The sequence below is a fragment of the Belonocnema kinseyi genome, chromosome 6, assembly GCF_010883055.1.
Source record: "Belonocnema kinseyi isolate 2016_QV_RU_SX_M_011 chromosome 6, B_treatae_v1, whole genome shotgun sequence".
Taxonomy (NCBI): domain Eukaryota; kingdom Metazoa; phylum Arthropoda; class Insecta; order Hymenoptera; family Cynipidae; genus Belonocnema; species Belonocnema kinseyi.
Genome location: NC_046662.1, coordinates 71,999,185 through 72,023,385, shown reverse-complemented (window position 1 = coordinate 72,023,385; position 24,201 = coordinate 71,999,185). Strand labels below are relative to the sequence as shown.

At 27.3% G+C, this 24,201-nt stretch overlaps 1 protein-coding gene across 1 annotated transcript in view; it reads right to left on the bottom strand.

The window, feature by feature from the left end:
• LOC117175115 (zinc finger protein 236-like) overlaps positions 1–24,201 on the bottom strand; it is an 82,567-nt gene that overhangs the window by 26,189 nt on the left and 32,177 nt on the right. Inside the window, exons 7-9 of the mRNA XM_033364685.1 lie at positions 4,788–4,919; positions 2,639–2,782; positions 2,444–2,561 (exon numbers count right to left, since the gene is read on the bottom strand). Of these exons, the coding sequence (XP_033220576.1) occupies positions 2,444–2,561; positions 2,639–2,782; positions 4,788–4,919 (394 nt within the window). The remainder of the gene's footprint in view (positions 1–2,443; positions 2,562–2,638; positions 2,783–4,787; positions 4,920–24,201) is intronic.

Below are 24,201 nucleotides of genomic sequence, written 5' to 3'. Positions count from 1 at the left end.
AAATTTATATTCTCAGGTTAGAAATCAAACTGTTTTATAAAAAATTTGTCTTTTTGGCTTAAAAATTCTTCAATTTGGTAAAGAATTCAACTATTTGGATCAAAATTAAACTATTTCGTAGAATATTCGTTGTTTTAAATTGAAAATTAATTCTCTGAAATGAAAATTTAAGTGCTAAATTATCAAATAAAATTTGGATTCAAATCACATCCATTTTTCAAATTATTCAGTTGAAAATTTATGTTATTTGTTGAAAATTTGTCTTTTTTGGTAAAAATAATAATCTTCTGGGTTGAAGATTTAAAGGTTTTGTAAAAAAAGACGTATTTTGTTAAATATTTATCTTTTCTGGTAAAAGATTAATATTTTTTTGTTCAAAATTCAACTATTTGATTAAACATTCATATATCTTGTTGAAAAATCATCTTTTTTTGGTAGAAAATTAATCTTTTGTATCAAAAATTATTCACCTTCTTGGTTCAAAATTTAACTTTTTGGTTGAAAATTCAACTGCTCTGGAAAAAGTTAACATTTTTGTTAAAAATTCAATTGTTTTATAAAAAAGTGGTATTTTCGGGTCAAAAATTCAAAATTTGGTAAAAAATTTAAATATTTGGGTGAAACTTTATGTATTTTGTTGAAAATTCTTTTTTTTTTTGTTGAAAATTTATGTATTTTGTTCAAAAGTCATCTTTTTGGGAGAAAATCAATTTTTTTTAGTAAAAATCAAGTATTTTAGTTGAAAACTCGTTTTTTGTTGTTGTTTAAAGTTAGTGTTTTAACTTCAAATTAAACTATTTTATTCAAAAATTCAACTATTTGGTTATAAACTACTTTTTTTTGGCTTAAAATTCATATTCTCAGGTTAGAAATTTAACAGTTTTATACAACTTTGTCTTTTTGGCTTAAAAATTCTTCAATTTGGTAAAGAATTCAACTATTTGGATCAAAATTAAACTATTTCGTAGAAAATTCGTTGTTTTCAATTGAAAATTAATTCTTTGAAATGAAAATTTAATTAGTAAATTCAAATAAAATTTCAATTCGAATCACATCCATTTTTCAAATTATTCAGTTGAAAATTTATGTTATTTGTTGAAAATTTGTCTTTTTTGGTAAAAATAATAATCTTCTGGGTTAAAAATTAAACTTTTTTTTTAAATACGTATTTTGTTAAATATTCGTCTTTTCTGGTAAAAAATTAATATTTTCTGTTAAAAATTCAACTATTTGATTAAAAATTTATATATCTGATTGAAAATTTATCTTTTTTTTGTAGAAAATTAATGTTTTGTGTTGAAAATTATTCACCTTCTAGGTTTCAAATTTAACTATTTGGTAGAAAATTCAACTGCTCTGGAAAAAGTTAATCTGTTTTGTTAAAAATGCAACTGGTTGAAATATGAATTGTTTTCGTTCAGGATTAAACTACTTTGTTGGAATTTACCCTTTGTGATTCAATTAAACTGTTTTTTGATTGTTTAATAACAATTTTTTTTATTAATATATCAACTATAACATTCCTTGTTAAAAATTTATCGGTAATACCACGGTAAAGTGCATCGTGGGTGTTCAATACACCAACGTGATTTAATCATGTATTGTTTAACTCCTATTGAATATTTTGTAACAATAAAATTATCCGATATAGTTTAACGTGCGTTTTATAAAGCTGAGTTGATTTTATAACCATTTATTTATTTTTAAATTGTTAAAAAAATTATTGGAAAAAAGTGAAAAAATGGGTTTTTACTTTAAAATGCATAACTCACGCAATTTTAATTAATTTAACCTGCAAATTTATTACTATACGTTTGAAATAGTGTACTTTCATAAAAAAAATATTGCAACATGGAAGATTTAAAAAAAGATGTTTATTTGCACCCCACGATTTTTTTACCTCGACTTTCAACAGCTGCTGCTAGCAGACTGATGCTTTTTTCGAATTAAGTATGGTTTCTAAGTTTTGAAAATTTCTTGGGATGTCAGACACCTACAGTGCACTTTAAGGGTTAATATCATTTTTTTCGAAATTATAGCAAAATAGTGTAATCGCTACAAGAAAGTGTCAAATATTGTCAATAGTGTTGAGTGCGAGACCTGCAATGGGAAATTTCATAGTCTGTGGGGCACGGGTATAAACTGACTTTGCTCCAATGTTGAGATATTTTGGGCACTCGGACAAAACAAGGGGTTAAAAATAAAAAAACTATGATTTTGAAAAATAAGAAACACCCTAATCTTCACCTTACATTTATAGTTGTTTATTTCATAATCCTGAAGAGCCTTTACTTTCGCACCAAACTTGGGATTGACTTTGGCAATAAATATTTTATATTACCTGAACCCAAAAAGCCCTATCAAAGTTTTTTAAACCTTATTTTTGTTTAAATAAAATGCCTAATACAAAAATAAAACTCGAGATAATTTTTGAATAACCTACCTTTTTGGCTGAATCTCGCACTACAAAAGTCACAAGCATGTGGCCTGAGTCCATCGTGTTGCGACATGTGAATTTGAAGTGAGCCTTTTTGTGTGAATCTTCTGCTACAAACCGTACACTGAGAAAATAAAAAATAAAAATTAAATACACACTTGAAAATCATAGATAATTATTATGTCAGGATATAAAATGTACCTTGAATGGTTTCTCTCCTGTGTGAACTCTGATATGTCTCATCAGCTGGCTCGGTTTTTGGAAAGACTTGAGACATATTTTGCACTTGTACATTGTCTTGTGTCTGGCCCCCCTCTTCGTCTGCTTCATCAGCTTCGTCTGCAACTATTTAAATTCAATGAATAAAAAAACCACTGAAATTTTTTAAAGTTCAGCTTATAACTAGGTTTTTAGAGAAACAGTAAGCAACTTTTGAATAAAGACAAACGTCTCCTGGTTATAAGAATGAGTAACAAATATTAGAGACTGTCAAGGTGGCCGTAGATCAGGAAAAACCTACTAAAAAGGGAAGACAGGGATTTTAAAAAATTGTGGGAATCCCAGGGGGACTTTAAATAAATGTCAAGGATAATAAATTTTTAATGCTTTTATTCCGTTTATAAAAGATTTTATGTTAAAATGTTAAAAAATTAAGATTTTGGTCTTTGAATATTAATGGCTAGAGAAAATGAAAAACTGGTCAGGGAAAAATTAGGAGATCATGAGAATGAAGTTTTGGTGTTATCCTTGTATAAATTTCTTGGTACTAATTGACTTTCCTTGCATTTCTGCTTCTTTTTGTTCCTTCTGACCATTATATTTTTATTTAAACATTTTATTATTTGGTTGAAAATTCAACAATTTTGTTAAAGTCATCCTTTTTGGTTGAAAAATCAACTGTTTTGTTAAAAATTGATCTTTTTGAAATATCTGCTATTGTATTATTTGATAAAAATTTATTTTTCTTGGTAAAAAATTGAAATAATTTGTTGAAGGTTGAACCACTTTATTAAAAAAAAAGTTTTTTTTCTATTTTTATCATTCTAACTGAAAATTAATTGATTACTTGAATTCACTTATTGCATTGAAAATTCAACCACTAAAAAAAAATCGTTTAGCTTGAAACTTGAACATTTTACATGACATTTTTTATAATTGTTGACTGAAAAATATTTTGGAAAATGGTTTTTTTTAATATTCATCTATTTTTGTAAAACATTAGCTTTTTATTGAAAATTCATATTATAATATTGGAAATTAAATTAAACTTTTTCTTGGTTGAAAATCCAAATATTTTTTTAAGTACGTCTATTTTGTTTAAACGTGCATTTTTTAGTAGAAGTTTCATCTACTTGTATAAAAATAAAACTGTTTGGTTGAAAGTTCGTTTGTTGGTTCAAAGTTTTTTTTTTACTTAAAATTAAACTTAAATTTTTGGTTGAAAATTGATATTTTTTATTGAAAATTATACAATTTCGTCAGAGGCTAATTTAATTTGTTGGAAATACATTTTTTTCTTTTTGTTTTCAAAATTTATCTGGTTTGGTAAAGTGCTTTTTTTTTGTTCAACATGCAAATGCTTGGTAAAATTTAATTAAATTTGGTTGAGGATTCAACTATTTGTTTGAAAATTCGTCTTTTTTAGTTTAAATTAATAATCTTTTTTGATTAAAACTTATTTGCATGATCAAAGGTTGAACCACTTTTTAAAACAATAATTTTATTGTTGCTGAAGATGCATTATTTTTATTGAAAATTAATTTTTATTCTGAAAATTCATATTTTCGGATTAAAAGTTCAACAGCGTTGATGAATTGTTTTTTTCTTTCTTGACTGAAAAATATTTGTTGAAAAGTCGTCTTTTTGTTGTGAAAATTCATCATTTAGTTTTAAAAAATTCATCTCTTTGGTTGAAAACTGGATTATTTTGTGAAAAAATCGTCTTTATGATTCGAAATTAAGCTATTTGATTGAAAATTTCGTCTAATTGTTTGTCATTGTATCTTTGTAGCTTGAAAATTTAACTATATGATTGAAAGTTTAACCATTTTTGAGGAAATTCGTCTCTTTTGCTTTAAAGTGGAAATGTTTGGTTGTAAATGCTCCTTGTTTTAGTTAAAGTTTAATCTTTTTTGTCCTGAACTTCTGAAATTACCAAATAAAGTTTTTGATGTGGATAGATAAATTTATATCTGACAAATTAATAACCGTTTATGAAATTTCTCGTCTCTTCTTAATTGCTACAAAAATTTCACCAAATTTTCAGATTTCACTTTACGAGACGAAAATATAATAAATAGAGAATTATGTAAAAAATATTTCAGGAAAGAATTTTTGACAATAATCTTACCCTGTAGTGTTCTCGAATATGTTGCCTGTACAAAGCCGGCTGAGTAAACTGTTTGTGGCAAAGCTTGCACTTCCTGGCATCTTCGGTCGTCCATTTTTCGTTGTGAAGTTTTAGATGAGCGTCGAGTTGAGCCTGTAAACAGAAATTTTTACATAATTAATCAACTTTTTCGAAACTGTATTTTACTATATCAATAAAATTCTACAATATCCATTAAAAATCGTCTCTAAATAAAAAATTTGAGACCATTTTTAAAATCTAAATAATAATTGGCAGACTGAGAACAAAATGCTAAACTGAATAAATTTTATTTAATTCAATCAAACTTTAGAATTGGTTAACAATAAATATTTTTCGTGCTTAGAATTAAATGCATTGGTGCAGTCCGTGTTAGTCTAACATTAGAATATTAGATGCAATGTGATAATAATATCCGGCCACTGAGATTTTTTTACAGACTTATCAGTCTCGTTCATGACAACGGGTCATGGAACTCTTTTACTTTGTGAGAAGCTTTATTATCTTGACTAAATATTAAATTCTTCCAAGAACTATTATAAAGGAAACAATTCTTTGAATTAAATTATATTATTTCTTTAAAGAAAAAATTTATTTTAAAACTTTTTTATTTCATTTTCCAAAATTGTGTACGCTCATTTTTTGAGATCATGTCCGGAAAATTGGATTACCTTGTAATACTGAGCACCAAGACCTAGGCCGAAATGAAAAACCCGGGAGCAGATGTTCAGCAGAGCAAAATTCAGACAATCTGCAATGAGTGTCATCGCAAAAGTGTCCACAAAAAACGTACATCGAACACTTTCTCTCATAATTTTAGAGCCATCTTCTCACAAAAAATACACTTGAACAAAATCTGGTTTTGAGCGATCACATTGAAAGTGGCTTCTTAAAATGAATTCTCTCATTTCGATAGCCAAAATCTCTTGCCTTTCTTAATATTTCCTGGTATATCACCTAGGAAAACATCACTTTTTCTCGTTTCACTCAAATTTTCAATCTCTTCTTCACCCACTTTTGAGAACATTGTCGACAAATTAAAGAATGCCCTTCACTCTTTATTGGCACTTGGATTATATCCTCTTCCAGTTTTGCACTTTTTTAAATCAGAATTCTGATGTATATAATTATATAAATACCCTTTGTGGCAAATAAAACATTTGTCAATTTTGTTTTCACATCCAATTTTCACCCAATTTTGACAACCAATTTTCAAAGAGAAAAATTTTTGCGATGTGATGATTTTTTCAATCTTCAATTCTTTCAAAGGATTCACGGGATTTTAAAGATGTTAAGCTATTTTAACAGATTCTAAAGAACCTCAAAAGGTTTCATAATTTTTTTAAAGGATTTCAAAGAATTTCACAAGATTTAAGGCATTTTTTAGGATTTGCGGAAGATAAAACTATTTTAACAGATGTATCTATTTTTGCGGCAAGTGATAAATACAGTTTTTTGAGGCCTATTCCACGGATTAGGCCTCAAAAAACTTTATTTATCTATTTTAACAGATTCCAATGAATTTCAAAAGACTTAAGAAATTTCAAAGAATACCAAGAGATTTAAAGTATGGCAACGATATTCAAAGAATGTTGTACAATTTCCAAATATTTTAAGGAATTTCAAAGTATTTCACAAAATTTAAGGGAGTTTATAAGATCTCCAGTTATCTCAAAGGATTTACGGAATTTCAAAGAATTTTGTAGCATTTCCAAAGATTTCAGACTTGATTTTGAGGAACTTGAAAACATTTATGAGAACTTTAGGTAATCAAATTAATTTTGTTCCAAGGGATTTTTTATGGATTATATCGATTCTAAGTTATTTTACAAAAATCCAAAAAATGTCAAGGAATTTCAGAGAATTTGTTAGAATTTTCATATATTTTAATGCATTTCAAGAATTTTACACAATTTAAGGGATTTTATAGTACCTCCAGTCAACTCAAAGGATTTGCAGGATATTAAAAGAATTTCAAGAGATTTCTAAAATTTGCAAAGCATTTCAAAGAATTTCAAGAGATTTAAGGGCTTTTTTAGGATCCCCAATTACTTCATAAGATTTACGAGATTTAAAACTATTTTAACAAATTCCAAAGAAGTTAAATTGACTTAAGAAATGTCAAAGAATTAATAGAATTTCTGTGGCATTTTGCGAAGATTTCAAAGAATTTCACAAGATTTAGGGGCGATTCATAAGACCTCCAATTATTTCCAAAGATTTATGAGATTTAAAAATTTGTAAGCTATTTTAACAAATCCAGTGTATTTCAAGATATTTTAAGAAAGGACTTCAATAATTTCAAGGGATATAAAGGAACTTACAAAATTTTAAAGAATTTAAAAGATTTTAAGTTATTAAAAAGATACACAATAATTTAAAGGATTTCAATAAAATTCACAAGATATAAGGGATTTTATAACGCCTACAATTATTTCGAAGGATTTACGGAATTAAAAAAATTTTTTAAAGAATCTCAAGAGATTTCGGAAATTGTAAGTGTTTTCAAAGAATGTTGTAGGATTTACGAAGATTTTAAGGGATAGGAAGGAACTTAAAAATGTTTTAAAAATTTTAACTTATTTTCAAAGATACCAAAATATTGGAAGTGATTTCAAATAATTTCACAAAGTATAAGGGGTTTAATAGTAATTCCAGTTATTCTGGATGATTTACAGGATTTACAGGGGTTTAAGGATTTTAAGCTATTTTAACAATTTACAAAGAAATTCAACAGATTTCAAAGATGTCAAGGAATGTCAAAGAATTTTGTAAGATTTCCAAAAATTTTACAAGATTTTAGGTGTTTTATAAAATCTCTAGACATCTCAAAGATTTGCAGGATTTTCAAAGATATTAAGCTCGATTTTAAGGGTCTTGAACATATTTTTAGAGAACTTTAAGAAATAAAATAAATGTTATCACAAGGGATTTCTATGGGTTTTAATGATTTCAAGAGATTTAAAAAACTTCAAGAAATACCAAACAATTTTGAAGACTTTCGAAATACTTCAAAGAATAACAAAGAATTTCACCAGATTTGATGGATTTTATTTCAGGTATTTCAAGAAATTTTACCAAACTTAAAGGATATGATTTTTATTACCTCAATTTATTACTTCAATGAATATGTTTAGTCTCATTTATAGTAGAAGAATATCAAATGATTTCTACTACTTTTAATGAATTTTTACGATTTCTAAAGATTTCAATGGATTTTAAAGGACTGGATTAATATTAATATTACCAACTATTTCAAAGATTTCAAAGATTTCATGGAATTCAAAATGTATTAAAGGATCTCAAGGGCTTTCTACTAATTTCAGCATATTTCAACAAATATAATGAATTTATAAATATTTCTAAAGGTATCAATATATTGTAATAAATTTCAGTCGATTTTAAAGTCATAAAAGGAATTCAGATATTTTCTAGATAAAGTTTATTTGTGTAGAATCGATATTTTTGCGTATTTCCATATATGAACTTGGTTATAATTGGTTATGGACCGTATTCTATATAATAATTTTAAGTAATAAATTTCCTAAATAAACGAAAAAATCATAGGAAAATCATTATTTTTTGGGTTACTTAATTTATTATTAAAGTGTTTTTTTTTTTTAATACAACATATTGTTATTGACAACCCAGTATTCTTTGGAAAATCTTAGGCCTGAATTTATATTAAGTGAAACAAAAATCATGAAATGCCTTCTAAGTATTTAAAAGAATACAGATAATTAGCATTAAATGTATTTAAAAATCTTTAGATATTTACAAAAAGTTTTAATACATAAATATTCTATTTGATTTAAGTTATAAATCGAGGTTAGAACATGACTGGAACACGACGCGTACGATTAGGACGAACGCGTTTGCACTACTAAAATTGAGAAGAGTTCATCATTGTTTTATCAGCTATCGGTCGAGGCGTTCAGGAAGTTACAAACTGCATTGCCCTCCCTTCCTTGCTCTTGACTTTTAAAATATTGGACAGATAAAATAAGAAATGATAACAATAATTAGAATGTTACCCCACGGAGAATTTCATGTTATTTAAAATATTTAGTTGAATATTTTATATTTTTAAATTAGAAAACTAAAATAGGAACTTCTAAAAAATCTAGAATTTTAATTTGCAATTAAAATCTACTCTACCAAAGCAATGCTGATAAGATAAGCATGTGTGTCAATGAAATGTTTCATTCAAATATTAAACGTCTCATGAAACAATGAAACGTTTCATCAGACTCAAATTTCAGGCACGTTCAAAACTTTCACAAAATATCATATTTAAATTTAAACACCTTATGTTCCTAACATTTTAAGTATAAATATTGCATTTTCAAATAAATTAGATAAATGAACAAATAAATAGTTGAACTGACAACCCAAAAGATCTATTTAAAGTCAAGAAGTTATTGAATTTTTGATAATGAAATAGTAATTTTGATTTATTTTTAATACTTTAAAAATATCAGTTTAGAGCGCTGGAAATTTTATTTCAGAATAAAGCCTCCTGTTGACACAGGATTCATTATTTATATTAATTTAAACTAATATTTATATTACATTATATTAATGCTAATACCAACAGTGTTATGATAATATTAATATATATTAATACAGAATTAAATGGTTAAATTTAATACTTAATAGGATTTTATAATATTTTAAACTGTCCCGCCTTAATATGTTAAATTTTCAAACGTTTCCAAAGTTTCATGAAACTTCACAACCCTGTGTTAAGAGAAATAAAGAGACTTAAGTTTTTTTATCGAAAAATTTTATCCCTTAGCAGAAATTTTAGAAAAGTGTCGTATTTCCACCTCAGACTTTTCAGGGAAGTCTATTTCCAAAGGCCATTTCGTGTATTTCATTACTTCGCCTAGGTTATTTGAGACGAATTACTTCTCGAACGCGTTTATTAGATTGGTACTATTTTAGTCAAGTCGTTAAACATAACATGCACAAGCTATAAAAGAGAAATTTGTCGAGCTTTCAAGCTTCAAAAACTTGTTTAAGCCCTGATATCCAAATTTCTTTTCAGAAAACAAGAAATGTTTTTTTGTATAATTTCTAATACCCTTTTTATTACATGAGTAGGGTGGCCGTTTTAATCGATGAACAAAATTTCCAGCCATTTCCCGGTTCGCAAAAATATTTCGCAATGTTGGAAATTAAAACATTCGAACTCTAAGAGCTGAACATTTTTTCATTTGAAGTAATCGAAACTGAACTGCAAATAAAAAACTCAAAATGGAACTCTTGAATTTAAACTTTCATAATTGAAGCCTAAAATTTTTTAAATCTAAATCTCAAAAATTTACATGTATAAAATGGAAGCTTGTAACACTTTTTCACTGAAAAGTAAAAAATTAAATACCGTCAATCTGAAAAATTTTATTTCCAACTGAACTATAAATTGAACAGTTCTATAAGGTTTCTGATTCGAAAATTTGAATCCACGCTATCACTTTCATTGCACTAAATTCAAGAATCAATCAATATACTTTTAAATATTTAAAACAACCATTTTTTTAGTTAGAGGTTAAATTATTATAATTTTAAGTTGCTTTTAATCAATAGTTGCTCAATTATTATTAATATACCAAAATCGAACGCATTCCCTTAGAAATAAAAAAAGTTTACAAATGGAAAAATTAAATTGTAAGCTTCGAAGTGTAAATTTAGTGGAATTACTGAAAAATCCCGAAAAATAAAATCGCCTATATAGGAAAATGTTCCAATTATAAGATTCCCAAATCTAAACAATGAAAAATTGTTTTGATAATAAATACATAATTAATAAAATGAAAAATATATCTTTATCGAATAAAAGTGCTTTATTTTATTTATTATTTAAAAATTTTATAATAATTTGGATTCGAGAATTATAAAAATCATATTTAATATATATTTTAATACAAAATATAAATATAATATATGTTATGCCTATAACTTTTTACCTAATTACTTTATACTTTTTTATCTTTTTTTTGTGACTAGGAGAATTTTTTTCTTACAGTAGACTTTTCTGCTTTTTCTTACTAACAATGTCTGATACAACAAATGTGTCTTTTTCTTTTGCAATATCTTTTATCGCTTACGAGAAAAATTCGAAGATTACATTTTTAGGAAAAAAGATTCTCCCTGTCTCAAAAATGTAATTTTTGAATTTTTCTCTTAAACGATCAAAGATATCGCAAAAGAACAAGATGCATTTTTACTAGAACATTTTTAGATGTGCAAACTGTTATATCAACATTTTTCGTATCTCTCGTCATTTACGAGAAAAAGTAGAAGATTCGATTGCAAGAAAAAAAATTCTCCTGGCCATAAAAGTTATTTAGCCAGCATAAAACTTACAAGATCCTTATCAAAGTACAAATTCAACAAAAAATTGGCAAACAATATAAGGGTGGGTTTTTGAGAAAATCGAATTTTAATTTTTGAAGAAAATATAACTCAATTACGCTCAAAGTTGTAGAAAATTAAAGGAAAAATCGGATTTTTTGAAAAACAAAGCACAACTAAAAAAAAACAACATATTTTTTCCACGATAGATTCTGAGACTTCAAGGTTTAAATTAGAACTACTTTGATAGTTCACAACTATTCGGTTGTAAGTTAATCTTTTTTGATTGGATTCAACTGTTTTTTATTTTAAATAAAAATATTTATTTGTTGAAAATTTAACTATTTGATTAAAAAATAAATTAATTTGTTGGAAAATCATTTTTTGTTGATACTCATCATTTTACTTAAAAACTGATATCTTTGGTTGAAAATGTAATTATTTTGTTGAAAGTTCTTTTTTGTTTAGTTTGAAATTAATTTTGTTGACTAAAAATTAAACTATTCCATTTTTGTTTAAAAATTGATCAGCTTTAGTTGGGCATTAACTATTTTGTTGGAACCCCGTTTATTTTGTTGGAAATTTGTTTCTTTTCTGGGTTGAAATTGAATTTTTTCAACTGAAAATTTAACCATTCCAGTTTTGGTTAAAAATTCATATTTTTAGTTGAAAATTGGACTAATTGGATAAAGGTTTAAACACTTAATTAAAACCCATTTTTTCCCGGTCCAGCGTTTTTAAATGTTTTCAAATTAGTTTATTAAAATTCTTCACTTTATTTATAAAGCTCGTCAAATTATACAGTTTAGACATTTAAAGATCAAGAAGAAAAGAGAACCAATTCACTATTCGAAGAAACGAGAATATGTCACTAAAAAGACAATTTATAATCTCACATGAATTATTAGAGCGGACAATTTTCGTGTCAAGTAGCACATGGATTTCTGTCACGATGCAAAAGAGATGCCAGAAGATACTAAAACTCCATTTGACACGATGTTAAGGAGATTAAATTTTTTTAAGTAAATGGAAATAAATAGGAACCAAACCCTGACGCTTTTTATTCATACTAGCCAATAAATACGTGAGCAGTGCGCGCGATTATTGGATATTTCGATATTTTAAGTACTAACTTGCATTACACTGAAATTGACTAAATTTGACAAAAATGCGTATTTTTAAATAATTAGGTACTTTACTTATAATGTCAATTGCTTAAAATATTAAAATATCAGGGTGCCTACTCAAATCCTGGAACACTCCGAACGTAAACAGGCCGTGTATATCCTTTTTATTGGATTTGGCCGCAAGACGTAACATGATGCTCTCAGAATCACCAAATTCCGAGTCCATCAGTTCTAGGAACGCCGTAAAGTCGGTTTCCTAAATTCCAAGTTCCAGCGTATTTCGAATTTTTTTAAACAATCGGCTCGGAATATGTAACTACACAGTTTCGTCAGTTTATTATGATATCATATGTGAAATTAATTAATTACTTTTTACTTTCTTGTTTAATATATATTTAATTCAGGAAGCTCTATAAAATGAATGAATGAATTAATTATATTACAAGGTATTCTTAAATATATTGTAACAATCGAATAATTAAATAAATAAATGTTTTTATTTTATCTTTATATACTTAATATGCAGTGCAGACCTATTTACTAGATTAAATTCAATTTAAAAATTTTGAATTTCCTATATTGCATTTTCAAAATAGATAAATTTTTAACGAAAGTGGTGAATTTTCAACTAAAATAATGAATCTTCAACTGGAATAATTGAATTTTAAACTAAAACAGATAAATTTGCAAATAAAATTATGGATCTTTAACTAAAATAGTTCAATTTTCAACGTAAAAGATGTTTTTTCAACCACAAATAGAATATTTAAATTTTCAATTTAAACAAATTGTTCTAAGAAAATAGTGAATTTTTCAGTCCACGAGACGAATTTTCAATCAAAATTATGAATCTTTAATGAAAAATATAAAGATTTAACAAAATAAATAAAGTTTTAAGTTAAACTGCTTCAATAAAATAGTTGACTTTTCAACTAAAAAAAATTTCACAAAAAAAATAATTGAAATTGTAGATTGAACAAATTGATTCTAAGCCGAAAACAGAAAATGTTTTTAAACAAAATTTTTCAAATAAATAGATGATAAAGTAACACAAATCTACTTTTACAAATGAAAAAACATTAGTATTACATTTTATATTACAATTAAAAAAAGACTTAAGCACACACTCGCAAAAATTGCCTGGTTTAAACAAAAATTCTCTGGCATTTCCAACTTGTAGTATGTATATAAAAACTCTATGAAAACTCCAAGTCTCCCAGGTTAGTAGATGCCCCGAATATATTAAAAAACAATACTATCGATTTATTGGTCACAATCGCTATAAAAAATACATTAAGAATTTGCTGATCTTAAACGAATTTCGAATACTTTGAAAAACTGCAACATTTTTTTTTAAATCTGCCATAAACAATTGAAAATTTTTGAAAGTGCATGAAATCCCATAATATTTTGTAATCCGAAGGAATCATCTGAAATGCCTTAATATGTTTATAAATCGCTTAAAATCAACTCCTGGGTATTATTATACCATTAGGAAAAACCCCTTTCGGAGTAAGCGGGACTTACTCGGTTCTAACTAGGGATCAGGAAGTTCATATTAGGAAAGTGAGAAAGGAAATTGTATAAGGGGTAGGAGGGCACAGCTTTTTATACTAATCTAGAATTCTCGTATTGTTTAATTAAATAGCACATTTGTTCCGCAACACTGCTCCGACCCAGGTCGCTAATCAATCTCTCTAGCAATCATCCCATGCGAAGAGCTTCACGAAGTCATCATGTAAGCCTCTCCAATCGGGCCAACTAGCAAACACACGCACGCACGCACGCGCGCGCGCACACACACACACACACACACACAACACACTGCAATTTTAGCACTATTTGTAATATTTTACTTCTGGCAATGGCTCCTACCCTACCGATAACCACCCTACCCTCGTTTATGCGCCTGGCTAACTCGCAATCAATCTTTCTGTCATTCGGAAATAAACTACCAAGATACATACATACTAATCAACTTGAACGATCGATTAAAGAATTAAAACCAATATATTTTATTTATTTTTTATTTAATGAAATCAAGTTTTGCTCTCTTATCAATGTAGATAATTGAAGATCTGTATTTAAAAGAAAAATTAAATATGTCGGCACCATAATCATCTCAAATTAAATTAACCGTTGTAACAAATTGAAAGTTATCATTGGATTTCATGTTTATATGTCAAATGTAATAAATTCACTATTTTTTATAGAGAATTAAAAAAAAATCTTCATATATATATGAAAGAAAACCAAATTTATTATTTTAATTTTATATGGCATTCCTTTTCGTTCAGGGTTAAAAGAATGCGATAAAGGAAAGCTTATAGAATTCCCGCGACTCCTCCCGATATAGCGCATCGGTTTATCACACCTGTGGAAATTCATTATTCATTTTCTGCATTATTTGAATTTTTCCACGTATTATTGTCTTATTGAGCTCGTTTACTATTTCCAATTTTACATAGAACTTTGTATTAGTGTCAAAAGTTCAGGGCTTTGAAGAGATAAATTCACATTTTATGAACGATCACAGTGCGTCTATCTGATAATAAATTCCAGACAAAAATTCTGCGAAGATTTGACACACTTTCCTAGAATATTTAGGCTCTTGGGCAAATACACTTTCCTTCTCAGTCATTTTTTAAACCATTACTATCAAAAAAAATTTTTTGTTGCTAACAGTATTCAGGGTCTCTACTCGAATTTTGATTTAAAAAATCCCTGATAATTCCATCAGGAATTTTCAAAGTATCTTTACATTTTTTTCAGATTCTACATCTCTTCAAAGCATTACATATTACTGGAATAACACCTTCAATTATCCATACGTGAATCGTTTATTTATAATTACCTAAATTTATTTTAAAAATCAGAAGATTTTAAAAGTTTTAAAAAGTTTAAAAGATTTTAAAAGTTAAATAAAGATGTTCTTTCATTTATGAAAGTAACTTAATAAAAGGGAAAGTAATTTCTTAATGTCACAAGGTTTTAGGAATTTTATGAATACAAGACATTCTTTCAAAAATCTTATTATCACCATCGACTGATTAAATAAATAAATTATACTAAAAACATAAGTAACCAATTTAAAAATCTTGCTTTAAATTCAATAAATGTGATAAATAATTTAAACAGATTTTTCAATTTTTCCTTTTTCATACATTCTTAAAATTTAGAGCATATTTAACAAATTAATATTATCAATGAAATATACTCTGGAATCAGGAGAAGTAGGATAATTTTTTTATAAATAAAATTGTAATAGGTACCATATTGAATTCAATATAAAATTAATTATCAACAAAATAGTTAATTTTTCCACCAAGAAGATGAATTTTTCAACTAAAACGATGAATCTTCAAACAACAACAAAAACATTGACTTTTTAATACAGCAATTCAACTTTCAACCAAGTGTGAATTTTTAACCAAGAAGTTTAATTTTCTACCAAAAAGTAGAATTTTCAACAAAACACATGGATTTTTAACCAAATAGCTGAATTCTCCACTAAAAAAGACTAATTTTTAACCAATAGTGGAATACGTAAACTTTTTTAAGTTCAACGAACAACAAAAAACGAATTTTCAACAATAGAGTTAATTTTTCAACCAGAGATGATTTTTTAACTGGCACGATGAATCCTTAATCAATAAAATGAATGATTAACGAAGCAGTTCCACCTGCTAATTAAGTTTAGTTGAATGTTGAACAAGCAAACAAAAATTGATTTTCTGCCAGATTTGAATTTTTAATTTAAATGATGAAATTTCAACCAATAAAATAAATATTTAACAATGTATTTAAAAAAATAATAATTTGCAATAAAATAGCTGTATTTTCATCCAATGAAAAATAAATTTTTATCAAAATATTTAAATCTTAAATCAACCAAGATGGATTCTCTACAAAAAATGTAATAGTTGATATTTCAAACAAAAAGGATTCTAATTTTTAATTAAAAATATTTTAATTCGACCAAAAAAGACGACTTTTCAATAACGTACATTTAATAGTTAAATTAGTGTTAAAAAATAATAATTTAAAATAAAAACAATTTAACAAAGAAGTTAAATTTTGAACAAAAGAGATGAATCTTCAAAAAAAAATTTAACAAGCTACATCAACATTCAACCAAGTAGTTGAATTTTGAAACAAAGAAAAAATGAATTTTTTAACAAGAGAGGTAAATTTTTAACTGAATAGTTAAATGATCAAAAAATAGATCAATCATTCTCATCCAAAACGTTACATTTAACATCAAATAAATAAACTTCCAAACAAAAGTAGCGATTGTAACTAAACTAAAACTAAATATTTTCATTTTCAACTAACTAAGATGAATTTTCAACCTAATGATTGAATTTCTAATCCAAAGAAAAAATTTTATATCTAAGAGGAACAATGCAAAAAAAACAGTTAAACTTTCAACCAAAAACATGAATTTTATTTTTTTAACCAAATATTTAAATTTTCAAAGAGAAATACCAATTTTTAATCAAAAGAGAACAATTCTGAACAAAAAATATAATATTACAATTTTTAGCCGGATAGAAATTAGTTTTAACGAAACATAGTTGGGTTTTCTTATTGGTATCTACTAATTTAGTTCGAATATAAATGAAAAAAAAACGAGAAAAGTTATAAGTTTATTGAAATAAGGGGAAAAAAGAAGAATTCTTAAAAAATAAATAACTAAAAGAAAGAATAATTTCAGTACTATAAACTTACTTTTAGAAATAAAAAATATGATTATTTAATAGAATATTACAATTTTTAAAACAAATTCAAGCACGCTCGACAAAATTCCCTAACTTAAATAAAACAATGCCCTGTCAGGTTTTCCAGGTGAGAAAATTCAAATACCCTGTTATTTGAAATCAAAACTCAATAATTTTCAATGTCGAGTTCGAAATTTGAGTATATCCTCTTAAAGTTTCTCTAAAAAAAGATGCATGGCAGCTGAATGTGCTTTCTTGAAACGCTAAACAAAACAGGGTCTGCGAAGATCCTAAATCTCCTTAACTTTGACATTCCGACTAATTTCCTGGATGTCGTCACCATGTGTTAAAACTATCGAAAGGAGCGTCCGGAAACTGGAGACCACAGGCATATTTCTTGACTTATCTACGCTTAGAAAAAGGGAGCTACCGTAGATTATGTTCCTACCCAGATGAAGAGCCAAGGCATCTTCAGGAATAAGAATAATAAATAGTCCTCCAACACCAATGACTGACAAAAAACTTTTTCCCATGCATAAAAGGCTTTCATAAAACTCCTCAAAGATATTTCTCGCAATATCTAAATCTAGAATAAAAATTATAGAGCAATAAAGAAGAATATCGGTTGGAGAAAACATATGTGATCGATTGCTAAATTTAATCAGATCTTTGAACTACATTGGCTGTCGAGAAACCCGTGTTCATGATTGGATGAAGCTGTCGTTCTTTTTTTTTTTTAGTTTAAAATAAAAAATCCGCTAAATTTAATATTTATTTTAAATACAAAAATATAATGTGTTCAGTTCATTAAAAATATAAAAAAAATCCAAGTAGAGCATTCTTCAACTACCATCTTTAATATTAATTGCAAATATTCCCTTAATCATATAAAAAGTTAAAATTTTAAAAATAGTTCTTTTAAATTTGTGACGTTCACTTGGCTATGAAAAAATGTTTTTCATAAACTCAATACAATTAAAATCTACATTTTCCAGATTTAAATTAACCTATAAAGTTTATACACTATACAAATATGTTATTTACGTAGTGCTACTTTTACATTATATGCCAAAAAGGTCCTGAAAATTTGTAGCATTACAAAATACATCTTTTGGCGAGCTTGACAAGGGATCTGACACTTAAGGGTGGTTTTTGGGGTGGGGAGGGCTGTACAAGGAAATTTTACGTTTAGGGGTGTTTCTCGGGACTGGACAGAGGTCGTGGCTGATTTTTGGGACTGGGGACAGAAATTGGATAAAAAATCGTGTTATTCTGTTTTAAATTAATTGTTTAAACTGATAATCTGAAATTTACATTTTTTGTAAAAAATGTATCTTTTCTACTGAAAAACAGTCTTTTTAACAATTTGGATGCCTTTTTTCTTTTCGAATTGAAAAATCGTTTCCTGTTGAAAATTCATCAGTTTGGTTGGAAATTCACTATTTTCTTTTTTTTTTTCTTTAATTAATCTTTGGTACTTGAAAATTGAACTTTTCGGTTTAAAAATTATGGAATGTTGCTGAAAATTCGTCTTTTTTAAAAGAAAATTGATATTCTTGATTGAAAAGTTATCTTTTTTGGCTAATAATTCAAACTACTTGGTTCAAAATTGAAACACTTTGTTAAAAATTCATTTTTTTTTAAATTGATCATTTTAGTTGAAAATTTAACTATTTTGTTAAAAATTCGTCTTTTTCGTTGGATAAGTAATCTTATTGGCAGAAAATACTTCTTTTTTTGTTAATCCAATTACTTGATTGAAAGTAGAACCGCTTTCTTAAAAATGTATTCTTTTGGTTACTAATTCATCACTTTAGTTGCAATTCATCTGCTTGGTTAAAAACCGACGTGAGCCACCAGATTTGCTCAATCTCCTTTTTCTCAAAACTCAAGCTCCATTTGCCTCCTCTGGTGATGCTGGGAGTAAGATAAGGTCATTGAGAAGAAAAAAACGAGCCCTCTCAGTTCACTTCTGTGACAGCTTGTGCATTACGTCAGCAAATATTTGCCAGTCTAAAAAGTCAGGGTAATGAAACCAGTTTTGGTTGCTGGAAGTCTCCCCATACTTGAGATTCGGCAATGTCTTTCAAAGAAAAAAATAAATGATGAACGGGAAGCCTTTTCACGAACAAATGAGGTCATAAGTCATGTTTGCTCTACAATATATTCGCAAGAACTGACAGAGAGAAAGAGAGAGACTTTCAGGATTGACAAATGCATTAAGCAAATTTATTACCATCATGATTCAATTCGCCAAGATTTTACATTTATTGACTTACAACATTTTTTTGAATACATCGACGAGATCGCTAATAAAATCGTCCTCAAAAAATAAAATCAATTCTGTATCTTCGTCTACATAATTTTTATTGTGATGATTTTCAATTTATCTTTCAAATTTAATGCTAGACACTGGGTGTAAATAAAATTCTAATCAACTCAGGATACTGGTAGGTAAAACAAGGTGGTCTTAAGTGATCAGCGAATTTTATTATTCATGGAAAATCAGGAAAAATTGAGGTAGTTTTTAAAAATCTGGTTGGCGTTAGAAATTCAACTATATTTTTTGAAAATTCGTCTTTTTGGTTTAAACGTTCGTTTATTTTTTGACATTTTTTCATTTTTCGATAAAAATGCAACTGTGTGGTTAAAAACTAATCTTCTTTGGTTTAATATTTAACTATTTTAGAGATATATGTTTTTTTCGTTTTGTTAAAATATCTAATATTACATTAATCGTTGTAAATTAATCTTTTTTGGTTGAAATTTGAACCACTTTGTTTGAAAATCTCTTTCTTGTTGAAGATTCGTTTTTTTATTATGAAAATTTGTCTTTTTTAAATAAAAAAACTACTTGGATAAAAGTTAAAATACTTGATTGAAAACTTTTTTTTTGCTTGAAGGTTCATCTCTTTGGTTTAAAATTTATCCATTACAGTAAATATTCGTTTTCTTAAATTAATTTTTTCTAACTGAAAACGTCATATTTCATTTTTTGTTGAAAATTGATCCTTTTTAGTTGAAGATCCGTCCTCTTTTTTGTTTAAAAATACAATTGTTTAGTTAAAACTTAATTTTTTAAAAAATTCATATTTTCCTGTTGAAAATTCTACTGTTCTACAGAAAATTGGTCTATTGGCTTAAAAAATCGAATGAACTTGTTTTCTTTAGTGATTGAAAAATCGTTATTTGTTGAAAATTCATATGTACTAAAAAACTATTTTGTTAAAAATTCATTGTTGAAATTTTATCTTTTTCGTTGAAAATTCTGTATTTTTTTCAAAAATTCGTCTTTTCTGGTAGAAAATGTTTGTTCTTCGTAAAAAGTCATATTTTTATTTGAAAATTCAATTATTTGATTCAAAGTTGAACTACTTTCTTAAAAATTCCTATTTTTGTTTACGATTCATCATTTCAGTTGAAAACTGAACTGTATTGTTAAAAATCTTTTTTCTCCTTGAAATTTGGTCTTCTCTACTTGCAAATTCAACCTTGTTCTCGAAAATTTGTCTTTTTGGCTTGAAAATGTAACTATTTAGTTGAAATTGCAACTGTTTTTCGTTGAAGTTTGATCGTTTTTAATTAAAAATTAGATCATTTTATTGAAAATTCATCTTGTCATGTTAAAAATTCAATTATTTGCTTAAAAGTTCCACGATTTTGTTCGAAATTCTTTTTAGGTAGGAAATTCAAATATTTGGTTAAAAATGAAACTGTATTTCATTAAAAAGTTAATTATTTTATTAAAAATTCGAGTGTTTTCTTAGAAAGTAACCCTTTTTGGCCGAAAATGCAACTGCTTGTTGAACGTCCGACTAAAAACTTTAATTGATTGACTGTTTTTGGTTGAAGTTTAATAAGTTTCATTTAAAATTCGTCCATTTTGTTTTAAAATTCGAACACTTTGTTTTAAAATTCGACCATTTTATTGGAAATTTATCGTTGTAGGTTGCAAAGTAGCATTCAGCTGTTTGGTTGTTATTCTTTTAGTTGGTAGTCTTTTATAACAGAAAAGTAATATTTTTTAGTTGAAATAAATAAATTAATTTGAAGTTTTTAGGTTTGAAATTAAAATCGGTCATCCTGGTCAAAGGGTATAGAATGAACAGATTCTTTTTATATTTTATATGTCCCTCTTGACTCATAAAGAGAATCAGAATTTCTCAATCGGTTTCCGACAATTCTGCCTTTGATTCCTTATCACAAGTGATTCGAGTTCCCTTAACGGAGGCTTTCGTATCCTTCCAATTTTCCCCCCAGACCATCATTCGCAGAAAGTTTTCGTTTTTCTCTACTTATGTTTATACGAGAGGCTTCGAGGCGACAATGACCGCACTCTTATCGCACTTATTACATCTTCACTCTTTTTTTCTGTTTTTTCCACAACCCTGCCATTGACCTCGAACCTTGAAAAAAATACTACAAACTCAAAAATCCAATTTAGTCAATACATTTTTTTTCGAAAAATCTTCCCCTTTATTTGATTCAGTTTCTTTCAAAAAATGGGGATGAAAAGGAAGAAATTGATATATAAAAACTAGACGAAATTGAGGAGGATATCAATCACATTGAGAATTTTGGTAAACTTAGTTTTCTTTATTTCTAGATTATATTTTAATATTTCAGGTTCTTTAAATATGGAAGAATTAAAAAATCTTCCAATTACGAAATTACTTAACTTTGCCGGATTTTTCTCTTCCAAATTTTTTATTCTTCCAGCCCGCTATAAAGTTTTCTTTTAGGTATTCAACTTAAAAAGATAAATTTTGAATAAAGAATAAAAAAATTAAGTTTTATAGTTCTAAAAATGAATTTTTAACCAAGCGAAAAGGAATTTTCAGCTAAATAGTCCAATTTTCAGCTAAAGAGATGAATTAAAAAAAGAAAGACCGAAAATTCTATAAAATCTTTCAATTTCCAGCCCGAAAATATGGACGATTTTTAACCAAAATAAATAAATTTTCATCCAAAAAAGATAATTTTTCAATAAAAAATGGAATAATTATCTTTTCAGTTAAAACGAATTAATTTTAAGCCACAAAAACGATTTTTAAACAAAATAGGTGATTTTTTAACCAAAACAAAACTTGTAAAGTTCTACGTTTGTTTAATTAACAGATTTCGTATGTATGTTCATTCCCTAAATTTATAAAATCTTAGTCACATTTTATGTGCAAAAGGGATTTTCTGAAGTCTGCTACATAACTTCAAAGGATTTGATTTAACTTTCGATCACTAATTAACTATAAGTAGCAAAAAAATGTACTTTTCACAGTTCTTGAACTTGGGATAATCCGACCACAAATTTTGGAATAAGAAAAGTGTTCGAAGCCTAATTTACAAATTTAAATGCCAATCCCAATTCCAAATGTCGTAGTCGAGCACTTGAAAAAAAAGAAAGCACTTTTTTATGACATGGCCATTAGCAATCAAGAAGATGCACTAAAACTGTCACAGAGGGCCACGGCGAATTTCTAAAGATTTTTCACTGTCAACAGTTTAAAAACTCAGGAATCAAATTTAGGTAACAAAATTTATTCGAAAAATCTTTCCTCTAATTTGATTCAGTTTAGTTCAAACAATACGAAATCAGCCACTCTTAATTTCTAAAATCTGTTGCAAAAATTTAAGGAAAGTTAGATTTCCATGACTACAGTAAGGAGCAAAAAAATCATTTAAAAATTCAGTACTATCTCAAATCTGTTGAAAACCCTAGAGGATAATCAGACCACAAATTTTTCGGACCAAATAAAAAATTTTGAAAACCTAATTAACAAATTTAAATATCAATCCCAATTTCGAAGTGAATTATATGAAACTTACTGTGGTTTTAACCAGAAGCTAGAACCAGTTAAGGCTTAAATTGGGTTCTGATTTCTGACTCTGTTTAAAACCACCTTAAGTATTTTTAACTATCATTTAAGAAATGTCCGAACTTACTCCCCGCATTCGAAATTACCTCGTTTGACGGTAGCAACTCAAAATTTCTTAAATCTACTACCAAACTTCAAGGAAAGTTCAGAACTATCTCAAATCCTCAACGCTTTTAAAAACTCTTGAAGATAACCCGACCACAAATTTTTCGATCAAAATAAAAAAGTGTTGAAAACCTAATTGACAAATTGAAATACCAATACCAATCCCAATCCTAATTTTTGAAGTGAACGCACTTTAAAAAAAAATCACTTTTTATTGATCACATGGCCACTAACGATGAAAAAGATGAACTAAAACTGTCACTGATGGCAAACGCGAATTGTCAAAGATTTCTGGCTGTCAACAGTTTAGGGCACGTGCAGACGTCGCGCGTTTCGAGTTCCGACTAACTACTAAACTCTACTACCGCCAAAGTGTATTCACGACACCCGAAGTAAATTCTCATCTCATCCTACATGGACCTGGAGAGACGAGAGACTGAGAAAAAGAGAGCCCCAGCAAAATGCGCTTATAGCTTATTTAATGTAAACGTTACGTCCTCGAATTGATTCTCTCCCACGCTCACATGTTTATATTCTTCTTTCTGTAAAAAAAAGACCAGAGCCTGGAGCCTCCAGAGCATGGAGATCTGCAGGAGCAGACAAAAGGAGAAAAGAGTAGCTGAAGAAGAAAGTCTCCGATAAAGAATTTCGATCGTAAAAAAACTATTTTTGCTTTGATTTCGAGTCAATATTCCTGCAAGTTTATTTTTAAAATCGCAGAGTCTATCCTCATTCAAATGACAAAAAATAGAGTTTTATCGAATTTATTAGCCTCGCAGATGGTATAAGGTGCTCGGAAAACTTGATTAAAAACTTTTCGCGAGTAATTTTTTATTTTCCCAAACCATTAAAATTTGAAAAGAAAAATTGTAATCGTGTAATATTTCTAATACAGAAGTAATTATAAATAGAATAAAACAATTTTTAATTTATTATTATCAGCACTGGTACAGTCTAATTTAATTGACAAAAGTGACTAATGTGTATTATTAAGGAAACGCATGAATATTCGCAAATTTGTATTTTCCATAATGTTTATTTTAACGAAATTCATATGACAGAAATACAATTTGCTATACTTTTCATGTATCCGAATTGTCCATTAGCCTAGTTTTTATTTTTCCTAATTAATATATGCCATAATTTCTGTATTTCCGAATTGCCTTTTGGAAACATGAAGTTCAAAAATACGTAACGCTTTTTCTGACAATCG